Source organism: Canis aureus, chromosome 6 (assembly GCF_053574225.1).
Source record: "Canis aureus isolate CA01 chromosome 6, VMU_Caureus_v.1.0, whole genome shotgun sequence".
Taxonomy (NCBI): Eukaryota; Metazoa; Chordata; class Mammalia; order Carnivora; family Canidae; genus Canis; species Canis aureus.
Genome location: NC_135616.1, coordinates 17,613,259 through 17,627,347, shown reverse-complemented (window position 1 = coordinate 17,627,347; position 14,089 = coordinate 17,613,259). Strand labels below are relative to the sequence as shown.

Below are 14,089 nucleotides of genomic sequence, written 5' to 3'. Positions count from 1 at the left end.
ATTCTTCTACTATCTTGTTCCAAAGGTATCAAAGAAAAATCCAGGAGTAGTCAAAAGTGAGTGTGGAGTTGTTAGAAATTCCTTTGGAGAAGGACAGTCTAGATCGCAAGGTGAAATTGAAACTGCCTTACAAAGCAGAGGGAGCATTGAACTGAGAAGATATGTGGAGCTGGGAGTACCATGCTGGAAAAGAAAGCATTTATAGGATAAATGAAAAGAAAGCATTTATAATGCTATAAGCATTAATAGTATTTCAAAATTACCTGAATAGCTTGGGAATAGGAAAAGAAAGTTTGTGGGAATACCTCTAAAAACCTTATAGTTGGGAACAGAAACTTGTAGAACCTTCTAAGTAATCCAGAGGGGAGGCCTTAGAAGAAGCTATCCATTTTTCTATGGGTCCATTATTGTAGGACTTTAGAAATACACAGCCATAAAATCACAATAGTGAAAAGGAGATGCCCTAGCAGTGATATCTAATTAAACTTCAAAAGCTTAATGAAGTGCGTTACCCAAAGACAAATCCTGTCTTCTGGTTATCTTTGGATTTTTAAATTCCAGAAATGTTTTTGAATTGATAAAAATTCATAGGTCCTGTGAAACAATAACCAAAAAACATATATGCTACTTATATATTTATATTTGGTCACAGAAATCATTTAATGTGTGTGGTTATAGGGAATTCACTTGTCTTTTAGAGATATGGTGGGTTTCAATTTTTCAATTTTTCTGCTCCAATTTTTATTCTCCTTAACAGATGAGGGACTGAACCACGAGTGTAAACTCTGCAGCCAGACCTTCGACTCCCCTGCCAAACTCCAGTGCCATCTGATAGAGCACAGCTTCGAAGGAATGGGAGGTACCTTCAAGTGCCCCGTCTGCTTTACAGGTAGGAAACTCTAGAGAGCCCCGTGGCCAGATCATGTCCTTACTACCAAGACGTATCCCCACTGCTACAGCCTCTTGCAGCTATGACTTCAATTCAATTTGGGGAGAAGATGTTTGATTTCTGCTTATTAGCATTATTGATTGCTGCCTACTTAAAGGCTCACATGGGCAGGAAGGTTAACTGTCAGGATGAACAAATGGCATTTCGAGCTCTCGCAGAACTTTGCACTTTTCCATTTGGAAAACGACATCCATGTTTTGTTCACTTTTCTCCTCTTGGTGTTAAAAGGTTACCAAGGCGGAGTGCCTGCACAAAACGACTTCTTAATAATCACAAGCCATGTAACTAAAAATGCAGCCGTGTTGCCAGCCCCTGTCTGTTACTTCAACTTGGAGAATTTTGTAACGTTCCCCAGAAGAAATCAAAAAGATATTATTAAAACCTCTAGTTCAAATTCTTGAAACTAGAAAACAGATGAGATGAACAGATTAGAGGAAGCGTTTATTTCCTATGAAGTTGGATTTTTAAAGTAGAAGTTGATAGAAATTTACACTTTTGAGAAGAAACTTTTATTGAATGTTGTAGCACTAGAGTTTTCAGCAGCAGCAGCAGCAAAAAAACATACATCAGAAACTATAATTTGAACCCCATAGGGGTTGAAATAGGATCATACACATTCCTGGTACTCCCCTAACAGTGACAAAGTTATTTTGGAAAATCCTTTGTGATCATTTTGCATGTGTCTTGAACTCGATGGTCAAGCCCCTCAAGGCTATGTTTCCTTCTTATTTGTCAAAAAAAAAAAGGCAAAACAAAACAAAAATACATCCTTCTCTCAAAATTGACTTCTTTGTCTACAGAGCAAGATTCCAGACATTGGTTATTAACCTTCACAGTTCAACCTATAGATTTCTGTCCTTAAACAAAATGAGAGGGGGGCCATGTTCATTGTCCAGTTACCACAAGTAGTACTTGAATAGGGTGATGGCTCTGCCTTCAACATTTGCCTGTGAGGCTCCTTCTTTCAGTAATTCCATAAGCCACTCCTTCTTATGGAACTGTTTTTTTTTTATTCTTTTGGTTTGTATTTTAAATATATATATTGGGTTTTTTTGGAGGGAGAGGAAGGCTTGCTTTTTAAAATTCTTTGGTTTTTTGAAGTTTGTATTTAAATTCCAGTTAGCGTACAGTCTACTATTAGCTTCATGTATACAATATAGTGATTCAGCACTTCTATACATCACCCAAGTGCTCATCACAAGTGCCCTCCTTATTCCCCATCGCCTTTTTCACCCATCCCCCCAACCACCTCCCCTCTGGTAACCTGTAGTCTGTTCTCTGTAGTTAAGATAAAAGTATATATTGTTATATTTTTACCATAGCATAGCATTTATGTTAAGACACAATGAGTCAGGAGTCTGAGTTCTCTATAAAAGCTCATAATAAGTCTTCATAAAGAAGACTGGGTCATAGATTCTCATGATTAAGACCCCTAATAAAATAGTTATTTGATGTTGTAGCCAGAAGCCTCATAAAATGTTCTGTTATATGGAGATCAGTGGCAAATCGGTATAAAAAAAAAAACATTTCTTTTTGTTGATGTAGGTAAGAGACAAAAATGCATTAAACATGAGCAGTCCGCATTTTCTGTGCTGACAGACCTGAATTGTTTTAGTGTACCTGGAAGTAATTTTTAAAATAACAATTAAAAGAAAAAAAAAAAAAAACCTTCCAATATAAAGCATGTTAGGTGGGAGAGAAGAAATCTGAGTAGTTTTTTAAGGTAATGAAAAATGTGATTAAAATGTATGACTCACAAGAACAATATTCTAATATTTTAGGTTGGCTGGCAATTAGAATAATTTTAATGATTAGAGTGGAGTCAAAGTCAAATGCCAACATCTTTAATAAATCCTTTCCCTGCCTATACAGATTAATATTGTAGATGCAAACTTTTTTAGGTCACAGTGCAGCAGGCATCCATCAGAAGTCAGTTCTGCCAACCCAAACACTGCCTCTGGCATATACAATTTAATTATTAATAGTATGTCTCCTAGGTAAACTGTTACACAGTCTTAGGGCCTTGTTTTGTAGTCATTAAAATTGAACATGTTTATATTATTGAAACCCTTGCATTCAGTGTGTAGGCTGAGTTGATCTTAAAGTATCCAAAGAGAATTTACCTGCCGTTCTGTTTCACATTTATAGACAGTGCCCCAGAGTAGCTGTGGGATATAATTTTTAGCATTAACACATTTAAATAGAGAACTGTTTGCTAGCTATAACTTTAGGCAAATACAATAAACAGGGTTTTGGCATCTATGATTTCTTAACCTGTGGGTTGCTGAGAAATAAGAGTCCTTTCTGTTCAGACGGTGCTGTGCATTTGACAATTTTCAGCTTTATTTTTAAAAGATTTATAGGGAGCAGGGCCTCGATAAACCTTTACTTTGGAGCTGTTTGGGTTGAATTAGGTGCTTGGTAGAGTGCACCTTCACAAAAGCCAGGGACCTGACCACAAGCAAATGTGACTCGGCCCTCCCCAGTGACTGGCGGTGGTCACACCCAGAAGGTGTGCTATTCGGTCGGCTGGGTCCGGGGCTCTTCAGGGGGAAGCATCACAGAAAGAAAATAACCCAGAGTTCAACCTCTTTTTACCGTTGCAGTGTTTGTTCAAGCAAACAAGTTGCAGCAGCATATTTTCTCTGCCCATGGACAAGAAGACAAGATCTATGACTGCACACAATGTCCACAGAAGTTTTTCTTCCAAACAGAGCTGCAGGTAATGTCTCCATGAGGAGAACCGGGATTGAACTCAGTTGCTCTTCTTATAGGAAACAAGGGCATTTTAAATCTGGATTCACAGTATCACTCACCCTGGGCCACCATGATGCTCAGTGTGTATTGGGGCAAAGGGAAAATTAGAGGCTGGATTAACAGACACCAAAGTAATTTTGCCTCTGGCTGCTGTCAATCATAAAAAGAACTAGAACAGACCTATAATTGGACCTTCTGACCCAGTGTGATAGGCTTAGGGGTCAGGTTTATTGGACTGTGGGATCATTCACCTCGCTGTCATGGCCCACTCTCCCCAATCCTGTTTTATTCATGTTCTGTTCCCACTGGACTCCAAGCTGGATGGACGTCCAAGTTATTGTTGTCCGGAGGGGTTCAAAATTGGAAGGGAGAAGGAAAGAGAAGAAAGAAGCTGTACTCATGTCCAGTATGTTTCTTACACTTAATTAACTAGAATAATTATTACTTAGTAATAATCTAGTTAAAAATTGTGGCCCCCAAAGACAGTAGGTTTAGCCTTGAGTGTCCATTTGCTAGATATGTGACTTTGCAATGGTCCATAATAATGACTCTGAACCTCAGATATGAAGAAATGATAGACAGGTGTAACACTTAAGGGGTTGCTGTCAGGCAAAAATGAAGTTAATAGGTCTGAATCTAAGGTACAAACCAGAAAATAGAACACAAATGTTTGGTTGGTTTTATTACTCTTGGCAACAGACCAGTCGTTAAATTACAGGTAAGAGACCTGGATGCTAACCTAGAAATCTTACTGATGGTGAAAGGAAGATAACTCTTATTTTGTTTTTTCTGTTACTTCATCTGAGAAATGGGCACAGTACTTTATCCTCATTTTTCTGATGAAATTCTATGAGTAACATGTTTTTATTAAATGTCGTTGGTGCCTTTGGAGGAGAATGGATTCAAACTCAAAATCGTTTTATTATTTTGAACATTATTATTAACAATAAAGTTATTTAGCCTAAAATGGGGGAAAGGGATAGTTATTTTTTTTGCATTGAGTCCCTTCAACGAGATCCAGATGAAGGAAGAACTCAGAGCCATACCCACTCCTTTGTTTCTCATCCTATACTGTGAACCCTGGGACAGCTTTGTACCTTCTTGGACTCTGGGGAAGCCAAATTTATGTGAATTCTGTGTCAAAATAAGGAATTTACATTTTATGATCTGTTATCGTCCCAAGAGTAAACAAATAGCAGATTAAGGTGGTGAAAGATAAAATATATGAATGAATGGGTGAGCCCATTTCATTGTCATAATGGTGTCCATGGACTGAAATTAAAGTTGCGGTCTTACTTTTTATCCCTTCAAAATAGATTTCTACTCTTTCATATCTGTTTGGGAATTGAATATAGAAGATTGACCAAGTTAGAGTATTGTCAATCTTAATATAACCTATATTTCTGTTTGTAAATATATTCTTACTGCAATAGGTATCAAAAGATAAGTCATTGCGTTTTTATGACTCGGTAAAGGATATGGCCAATACACCTAGTGATACTTAATTAGCATGTAAACTGTGGAGCAGAATTAATAATAGATTTTAACCTATTCAGTCTCTTCGATCAAAGTTGTAGAGACTCTATAGAGACTGACTTCTACCTAATGTTCTTGAAAAAGGTTTGCAACAAAATTGCACTTTTATACTGTATTAGTAGATTTCTAATATGGCTAACCTGGTGGCAAGACGTCATTGTTTTTCATTAAAAGAATCCAACACTGTGGCCGTAGTAGCCTGTAGCCCATTGTAGCATAGACAAAACTAAGCAACTAAACACATCCTTCAGAACTCCAGGTTTCTTTTATAGTGTATTTTAGGGTTTTGTGGAATGTATGGTATTTATTCTTTTCTACAATTAATGTAGAACTAATTGTAGAGTTTTCGAACTCTTTGATCTTAGGATGCCTTTACAGTTAAAATGATTGATGACCACAAAGGGCTTTGATTTATGTGGGTTATTATCTATTGATATTTTCGTATTTGAAATCAAAATTAAAGGATGTTTCAAACACAAGAATATACACATATGCAATTCTACTAGCTGTCAGAGAGATGATGTCATCCCTTGTCAAGTAGCCTCTAGGAAACTCCACTGTGTACTCATGAGACAATGAGAGTGTAAAGGGCAAATAATGTCTTAATGCTATTATGAAAATAGTCTTGACATACAGACCCCCCTGAGAGGATCTAGGAGACCCCAGAGGTCCCTGAGCCACACTTTGAAAACTCTTGGTTTATAAGATACAATACAAAACACACAACTCTTTCTGACTCTTTTGAGATCTTCGAAGGTCAAACATGTCTCAAATCATTCTTGATTCATTCATTCAAATTGTGATCTGGGCCACAATAAGGCTTAGACTGTAATCCAAAGCTGTAGGCACTCTTCTTCCAATCCCGTAACTCAGAATCATACATATTTGGTCTTTTTTGGCAGGGGCGGGGGGAGTGCAGAGGGAGAGGGAGAGAGAGAATCTCAAGCAGATTCCCTGCTGAGTGCAGAGCCAGACAGATGTGGGGCTTAATCTCACAATCCTGAGATCATGACCTGAGCCAAAATCAAGAGTTGGTTGCTCAACCAACTGAGCCACCCAGGTGCCCCACATACTTGGTCTTGATATAAATACTCAAGCTCAAAATATGCATTATCTCTTAGATAAGAATAGTTTTTAAATGTACTATATGATAATTTTTAGAACGCTATCCACAGTCATAGGAATATCTGTGTAGGTCTGTTTTCTAAAATCCCCAGTAGTAGCAGTGGCTTTTGGTTTCAATACATTAAGAAAAATGGATCATAGTTAACTTTACTTTTTCTAGTTTAAGAGTGTTTGGATTTTTTATGCTTTACCCTCAGGGGTTCACAGTCCTGTACATTTGCTTTCATTACCCAAATTACCTTTACACCTGTGCTCAGAGGATGGAATTAATATAATTTTTAAAGATTGATTTCTTTTATTTCCTGCTAAAAATTGGGTATGATAAGTGTACAAAAACCATAATAGTTTTGTTAATTTCTAGAATGAGGAGGGAAATCGACTGAAATTAAGGTAAAAGTAGAAAATTAGATTGGTAACCAAAATCATAAGAGTAGAAAAATGAAAAACGAAGCCATTTTATCAGCCCAATTTGGTTCATGCTTTGGTATGTAAAATAAATGCAAATTTTAAAATTGACACATATCATACATACCATTTGAATTCATACTCATCTACTTTTTTATGCCACTGAACCTCAGAAAGGAGGACTTTACAGAAGAGATTATAAAACTAAATGTCCAAGAACTAAAATCCCGTTGGATATTGAAAGCAAATAAAGATTTTATTTATTTATATGAGAGAGGGGAGAACACGAGGCAGGGTGAGGCAAAGGCAGAAACAGAGCAGGGAGCCCAATGTAGAGCTTGATCCCAGGACCCTGAGATCATGCCTTGAGGGGAAGTCAGATGCTTAACCAGCTGAGCCACCCAGGCACTCCTAAAAGCATGTAGTTTATTTGACTGTTCCATCAGAGTGAGAATACTAGGGTAAGTCTAGGATGAGCATTTCAAAATCACCTCATAACATAATGACAGTGTATCTTTTAATGGTGCATAAATGATTTCATGAATGTGCTAAGTAATTTACATTTCTTTCACTGCTTATGCTCAGTTAAAAATGTGAAAGCATTTGAGCATTTGTGTGTGTGTGTGTGTGTGTGAGAGAGAGAGAGACAGAGAGACTAGAAGTGCTTTGTTGGGTATAAAATTTTATATTCAACACACACAGCAGTGTGTTATTTTCATTGATATTGCCTACAATGCCCAGTCAGAACTCAGATAATTCCTCATTGTACACTGTCCATCTTTAGGATACCAAGGATTCAGACATCATGTTCTGGACAGCAGATGACAATTCCTTTTAGAATTAAACAAGACAAAATCTCGGGGCACCTGGGTGGCTCAGTGGTTGAGCGTCTGCCTTTGGCTCCGGTCGTGATCCCAGGGTCCTAGAATCAAGTCCCACATCAGGCTCCCTGCAGGAAGCCTGCTTCTCCCAAAGCCTGTGTCTCTGCCTCTCTGTGTCTCTAATAAATAAATAAATAAATAAATAAATAAATAAATAAATAAATATAATTTTTTTTTAAAGACAAAATCTCTATTTCTATGGAACATTCAATCTAGGACACACCTTTTGCCGGTATGGAAGCTGTGTTCTTCACATGACCAACCCCTAATCCTTTCTGACCAAAAATTCTAAATTCCAGTTTAGAGATATATAATGATAATTATTAGCAAGATACAGGCTTTTTCTTTTGTTAGAGCTTTCCCTCATTTGTGCAAGGAGTAAGTCCACCTAGCATGCTGGTAGGGAAGATGTGCTTTGAAATAAAAGTGCATTACATGAACTAAATGAATGTTTTGTTTTTTTAAAAGCAAATGAATATGTTGAATGTTTCACATGTTTTCCTAATAGACCTCAAAACTTTTTCTGCAGAACTTAAGGAAGCTGCTTTGAGAGAGGGATGGTGTGGTCCAAGAATAATATCCTACAATGCATATTTGTATCCAAAGTGGTTTATACAGGTGTGAGCAAGTGGTGTGTTTGTAAAAATGCTGCTGAATAGGCCACTTTCTTTCAATATAGTAATTACTGTTTAATTGGTGCCTCTAGAAAAGCTACAATTCAAAGGCAGTGATCAAATCATCCTCTTCCAATGTGTCTCCATAGAAAGTTCCATCAGGCACCATGTTAAGAATTTAATGGATGTAGAGGGAATTCCAGCAGGAAGAAGAGAGGGAATTGGCCTAGATGAACTTCAGGCTCTGAGATTCTGGTACTTGAATTCCTTTTGAATCAAAGGTTATTGTGATATGCAGCCCTTCCCTTCATTAGCTCATGAATGCAGTGTTTTCCACATTCAAAATGCAGTAATCATCTGACATTCTAAAGGATACATCATGATTTTCTTTCTTTCGGATATCACTTGGATATCACTTCCGTTTAAATATGCAATTGTCTCTTCAGCTGTTTTTCCTTCTCAAATCACTTTCCCACCAAATCACGTGAGCTTGATGCATATTTTTCACACCACAACTTAACTGGTGCTCAAGTTTTATGGTCATACTTCTGAAAAAAAAATGAAGCAGTGTGCATATTATGGGCCCTCTAAGACAACAATACAGCATGGAAATGTGGCTGCTGAGCTGGTTGCTGGGTCATAGGCTAACTTAGCCATTTGCCTAAAGTAGCCTTTTAATAAATGTAATACAAATTCGTGTCTCAGGTTATTAAATAATGTGTGATGAGACATTTAGGAGTCCTTGTTAATAGTCAAAATCACAAGTGCTATGCTATTTACTACTTTTGTCCCAGTGCCATTATTAATTAAGAAAATATATTTATTAATTAAAATACTAATAAAAATATAACTTCATCATTTTAAATTGACCATGGTCCCAATCATTCTGTGACATATCAAAAATAATTAGAAATAGATCATATTTACAGGCTACTAGAAAAGATAAGATATGCATATGATTAGCCATTATATGAGCTAATATGTAATAAACTGTTATAAGTATTTGAAGAGAAGATGCTTATTCTCCAGCTGGGAGACTCAAGAAAGACATCTTGTGCGAAGCATTCAAGCCGGTTCTGAAGGATGGATGTGATTCTGGTATCTGTGGTTATGGGAGAGTTAGCCACCCATAAAAGTCTCTAATGGTTAGTAGTTCTAAAAAAAAATCATTTTTTATGAGATTTTTATTCATTTGTTTTAATTTGCATTCAGTTCTCTGTAGGCAGCTTAGTACAAGGGAAAGGGCGTGAATTGCAGAGAAGAATCACCAGAGTTTGATTTTGGTCCCTGCCACTTACAAGCTGTCAACTGTGTGCTTCAGTGTCACCATCTGTAAAACGGGCATGGGGGAAATAGCAAGGACTCATGCCCAACTCCCAGGATCCTAGTGAGAGAGTGCAGTGGAGTGTGGACCAAAACAGGCACTGGGCAAGCATTGGCTCCCTGACCCTCTCCCTGCTCCCAAGTGCTGACCTAAGTATACAAAATCAGGAGTCATCATTACTCAGAAATAAAATCTCTTATCTCAGACACATCAGATTTTCCTTAGTTGTCTGCTCTAGTTCTACTGGAATAATTTCCCAGTTAATCATACCTTGACATAGTTTCATGTTAATTGGTTTGCAGGTAAAAATTCTTATTTTAAAAACATTCATCTTTTTCAGGAGATTAAAGAGTCTTGGGCTTTTTTCTTTCCTTTCTTCTTTCTAGCATTTAACCATAAAACAAAACACTTATATTTGCTTTCAGAAATATAAAAACATTTCAAAACAACCTGACCCTTCCTTCTCTCCATATACCCTAAATTAAGGACATGTGGCCAAAACAAAAGGTTTTAGCATGCGCCTCCATCAAAGACAAGGTGGGATCTGTGATTTGGGGAAAGGTTTGTTTCAGTTTGTTGTCATATTTTTCTCTGAGTCAGGCCAATTCTCTTTCACAAACTGGACGAATGGAAAGGTGTACCTTTAAAGCTATCAGATGTGCCCTTAAACTGTTTTGCTTCCGATATTCTTCACAACATTCATGTATTTTTCAATTGCTTTATTTTTCTTTCTAGTGGAGTTTGATATTTCTTTCTTTATCCCCACTCCAACTATAAGATTCAAAACCCTGTCCTGCTTTGCCTCTTATCATGTGGTCTTCCTTAGGGAACCCCAGATTGGAAGATTTGCCCATTGCCCTGTCTGGGCCTGCCTGCCTTTGCTGTGTTTCATAGCGGTAGTCTGGGAGCATAGTCAGTGTGGGGCACCTACTCCCTGCCTCTTCCTGGGTGGTTCATGTTTCCTGGTACTTGGGCTCTCCATTTATTTCCTCAGATCCCTTGGACCTCTGTATCTCTTGTTCTTGGGGCTGAAATCACAGCCCCTGAACACGTCACATGGCCACAGGGATCTCAGGAGTATTAAATTGTGTCAAGTGAGCATGTGGGTCTGGAATTGGTCCCTCCCTTTCTCCACCACCTCATTTCTCTGCTTTGTGGGCCTGCGGGGCTTGTGAAGTAAATTGGTGCTCCACCAACTTCCACTTAATTTGCTCAGTGGTTAAATTGATCTATCTCTTTTATTTGATCGAATCTCCAGGAACTGAATCATTTGCATTGATTTATTGATTGGTGCTATGTTTTCACCATTACTTTTGATCACTTTCAGCTGTTAATATTGGATAATTCAATCAGGATTGATTGGCCCTACCATTGAAGGCAGAAAGTTAATCATACAGGACAAAAAAACAGGACGCGGCTAACCTCAGTTTGACTGTTTCTCATTCATTCATTCTACTCTCTCTTTCTCTCTCTCCCTCCCTCCTTCCCTGCCCCCTCTTTCTTCCTATCATCTATGCAGTAGCACAAAGCTAAGGTTTTTCTTGAGCAAAGAAGGGAGTTTTAAGTCTTATAGTATTCACAATGCATCTAAAGATGAGATAGCTTTATTTTGTTTTTGTTTTTTATAAGACTGCACCTAGGAATCAAGCAAGCATCCAGGAAGACAGATAGGCATGATAGTCACAATGAACTCATTTGGACTAAATGAGTAAATGCATTTTCAATTACCCGTTTTGTACCAATAAATGCCTCGTCTGTGTGTGCACCTTTTACTAAATTTGGCCCTCACTGCTTCACCATGTGTCCTGCTAGTCAAATTTTCAAGAATCAAGTGGTTAATATGACTGAAGTAAGGGCAGCAGAGGTGATTGCAATAAGCAAAAATCACTTTATTTACATCTGAATCGTTTCTACAGCACCCCAGCTCAATTTTTAAAAATTCTCCATCCATTAATTTCTTGATGTTCCTATCGATGGCTGGTTTTCACTATTAAAAGATAGAGCGCCACCTCCTCGTTCTAGGACTCATTCCCTCCTCCAACAGCCCTGTTGTTAGCGATCTGCCATTACATTATTTTTTTGTCTGGCCCAGAGTTGACAACAGATGGCCATCTCCGAACTGCCATCAATGCGACTTTATGGAGCATCCAGCTAGGGTGTACTGAAGAGCACTGTGGCCAGTTCCACAGCCCCCTCCCTCCCCACCCCCTGGAAATGCTCATCACCTCTGCCACATTCTGCTTTGGCTGGGCTTTGCTGGCCCCGCCACCTTCTATGTCGCCAAGACAGCCTGCTGCCACGGCGCCAGAAGATCTGCCTCCCTCCTCTAGGAACAAGAAACTGCGGGCACAATTGTCCTGTAAAGACAGAGCTCTGTCTCACCCCGTTTGTAGTCAGATCCTTTGGAGAGATCTGGAAATCCAAATTTCTAGAACATTCTGCAGTCCAGAGAGGCACGTTAAATTCCCACATATGTTCCTATTTTAGATGTTTGCTCCACACATGGATCAGCTTCCTCACATTAGCAGAGACAGAATGCCAAGAATAGACCCTTTGTGTTTACAAACTTTTACCCGACTATTGGAAAACACCACCTCCATATCCAACTGTTGTGACAATTAGAGAAAGAGAGATGGTAATCATGGACTTCAACTATAAATCCCCCAAAATGAGCAAAGAATTCATTGCAGCGCCTTCTGATCCATCGATGTGGCGATCCATCGGACAGCCGCGTGAAATGAGCTGTTGCTGCGCATTTGGAGAAAGATTGATAGGCTGCTCTTGATCGAGTTTGCTAAGGCAAGGCAGCTTCAGAGCCAAGCGTGTATTTTAAGAGGAATTCACATTTGTATCCTTTATTGTTATATTTGCAGCGAATCTACAGCTCGGAACAGGCTCTGCCCTGCAGCTATGAAAGAGTAAGTTCCCCTTATTGGAGAGAGAGCAGTGTTCTGTAAAAGCCTGAGATGTGGCGGGCGAGATGAATAGTGCTTAAAAGCAGTGCTCGCTCGCGGTGCTGTCATTTAGAACAGCAACTCCAAGGCTTTAAACGGGAGTGAAAGGCAGGGTAAACGAGTCCTTTAAAAGCGGTGAAATTTTAAACTGCCTAAAATAACAGGCCTCCTTCATTGATAACTTCATTGAATGAGCGAGTGGGAGAACTAAGCAACTGGGCAGGACCTGCCTTTTCGCAAGAGGAGGAGAAAGTATGCAAAAGGGGGGCTCTTCCCCGGTACCCAGTGTGTCTGGGAGGCGGGCATCCTTCCTTTGCGGCCCCTCCGGCTTTGATTCGGTCCCGCGGCTGACAGAGGACCACCTCTCACTGGAAACGCGAATCGCCCGTCAAAGGTTTCCTCTTTTGACATTGGCAAAACTTAATTTTATAATTATCTGACTTACACCACTGGGCACATCTGCTAAGTTTGTGTGCCTTCTAGCCACATAAAAGGCTGCGGGGATACCATTAAATATCAGCAGTGAGCTTTGCTGTGCTTTGAGTTTATAAGGGTGAAAGGTGATTGGGCAGGAAAATAGAACAGTCTATTTGCTGTGAGCCAGGCACTGAGACCTCACTCCCATACTCAGTTATAATTCATGATGGTACTGGTGGGAAGCCCTCATGCCTCTGTGGAGTTAATGCATCTCCACTGAAGCCTGCTGAGAGCACCCTGCCTCCCCGCCCACCATCTGTGCCTTCGCTTGCAAGCTTTCCCTCTCTCTTTCTCACTATTTCCTGAGATCTGCTGGTATTAATATTGTCGGGCTACTACTGCTTCGTAAAGGTGGCTCTCCAAAGCAGGGCTGTCGTTTAACTAGGAGAAGAGCTGGAAGGAACGCATCACGGTGTCGTTTAATGTCTCATTTAGAAAAATGTCCATCGGAAACTGGACAGGAAGGCAGCAATTGCCTTAAACCAATGGCAGACTCTGGGGGCCGGGGATGTGCTGCCAATCACCAATTAGTAAGAGTCACCCATGGTCTGAGCGTGGTGGGGGGCCAGGGATGCAAGACAAGGTCGATGTTGCGATTGGAGTTCTCTCTACCTCTTTGGAACTTGAGTTCGGAGTCTGGAGTCGAATCTGAGAAATGTCTGTGTCCTCTGTCCACTGGCTCAGGCCAGCTGGTGGCGTGAGCGCCAACCCAGTCCCCCACACACTGCCCCATGTGATGCTGCCCACCCCGAGAACCAGAGCTAATTGCCTCGGGGGCTGCGCAGACCCCACTTACAGTGGCCGTGGTGCTTCGTGTGGTGCGAGCCACCTTCTGAAGTGGAATGGGCAAGAGATGCCAAACTCCCAAACTGGCTGCAGCCAGAGCAAGCAGAGAGGTTTGTTCCCTGCCTGTCCCATGCCCTCTGGGGCCCTCCCCCTGCATCCCCCTGCATCCCCCTGCATCACGCATTCCCCCTCCCCCTCCCCACTCCCACACCCCACAGGGAGCCCAGAGGGTGACAGGGTGAAGGGGCATGAGTGTTCACACAAAAGACAAAACTGTACCT

At 40.0% G+C, this 14,089-nt stretch overlaps 1 protein-coding gene across 4 annotated transcripts in view; it reads left to right on the top strand.

Moving 5' to 3' along the window:
- ZNF521 (zinc finger protein 521) overlaps positions 1 to 14,089 on the top strand; it is a 275,207-nt gene that overhangs the window by 244,833 nt on the left and 16,285 nt on the right. For all 4 annotated transcript variants that reach the window (XM_077900307.1, XM_077900306.1, XM_077900305.1 and 1 more), the window contains 2 exons: positions 758 to 889; positions 3,556 to 3,671. In XM_077900307.1, the coding sequence (XP_077756433.1) occupies positions 758 to 889; positions 3,556 to 3,671 (248 nt within the window). The remainder of the gene's footprint in view (positions 1 to 757; positions 890 to 3,555; positions 3,672 to 14,089) is intronic.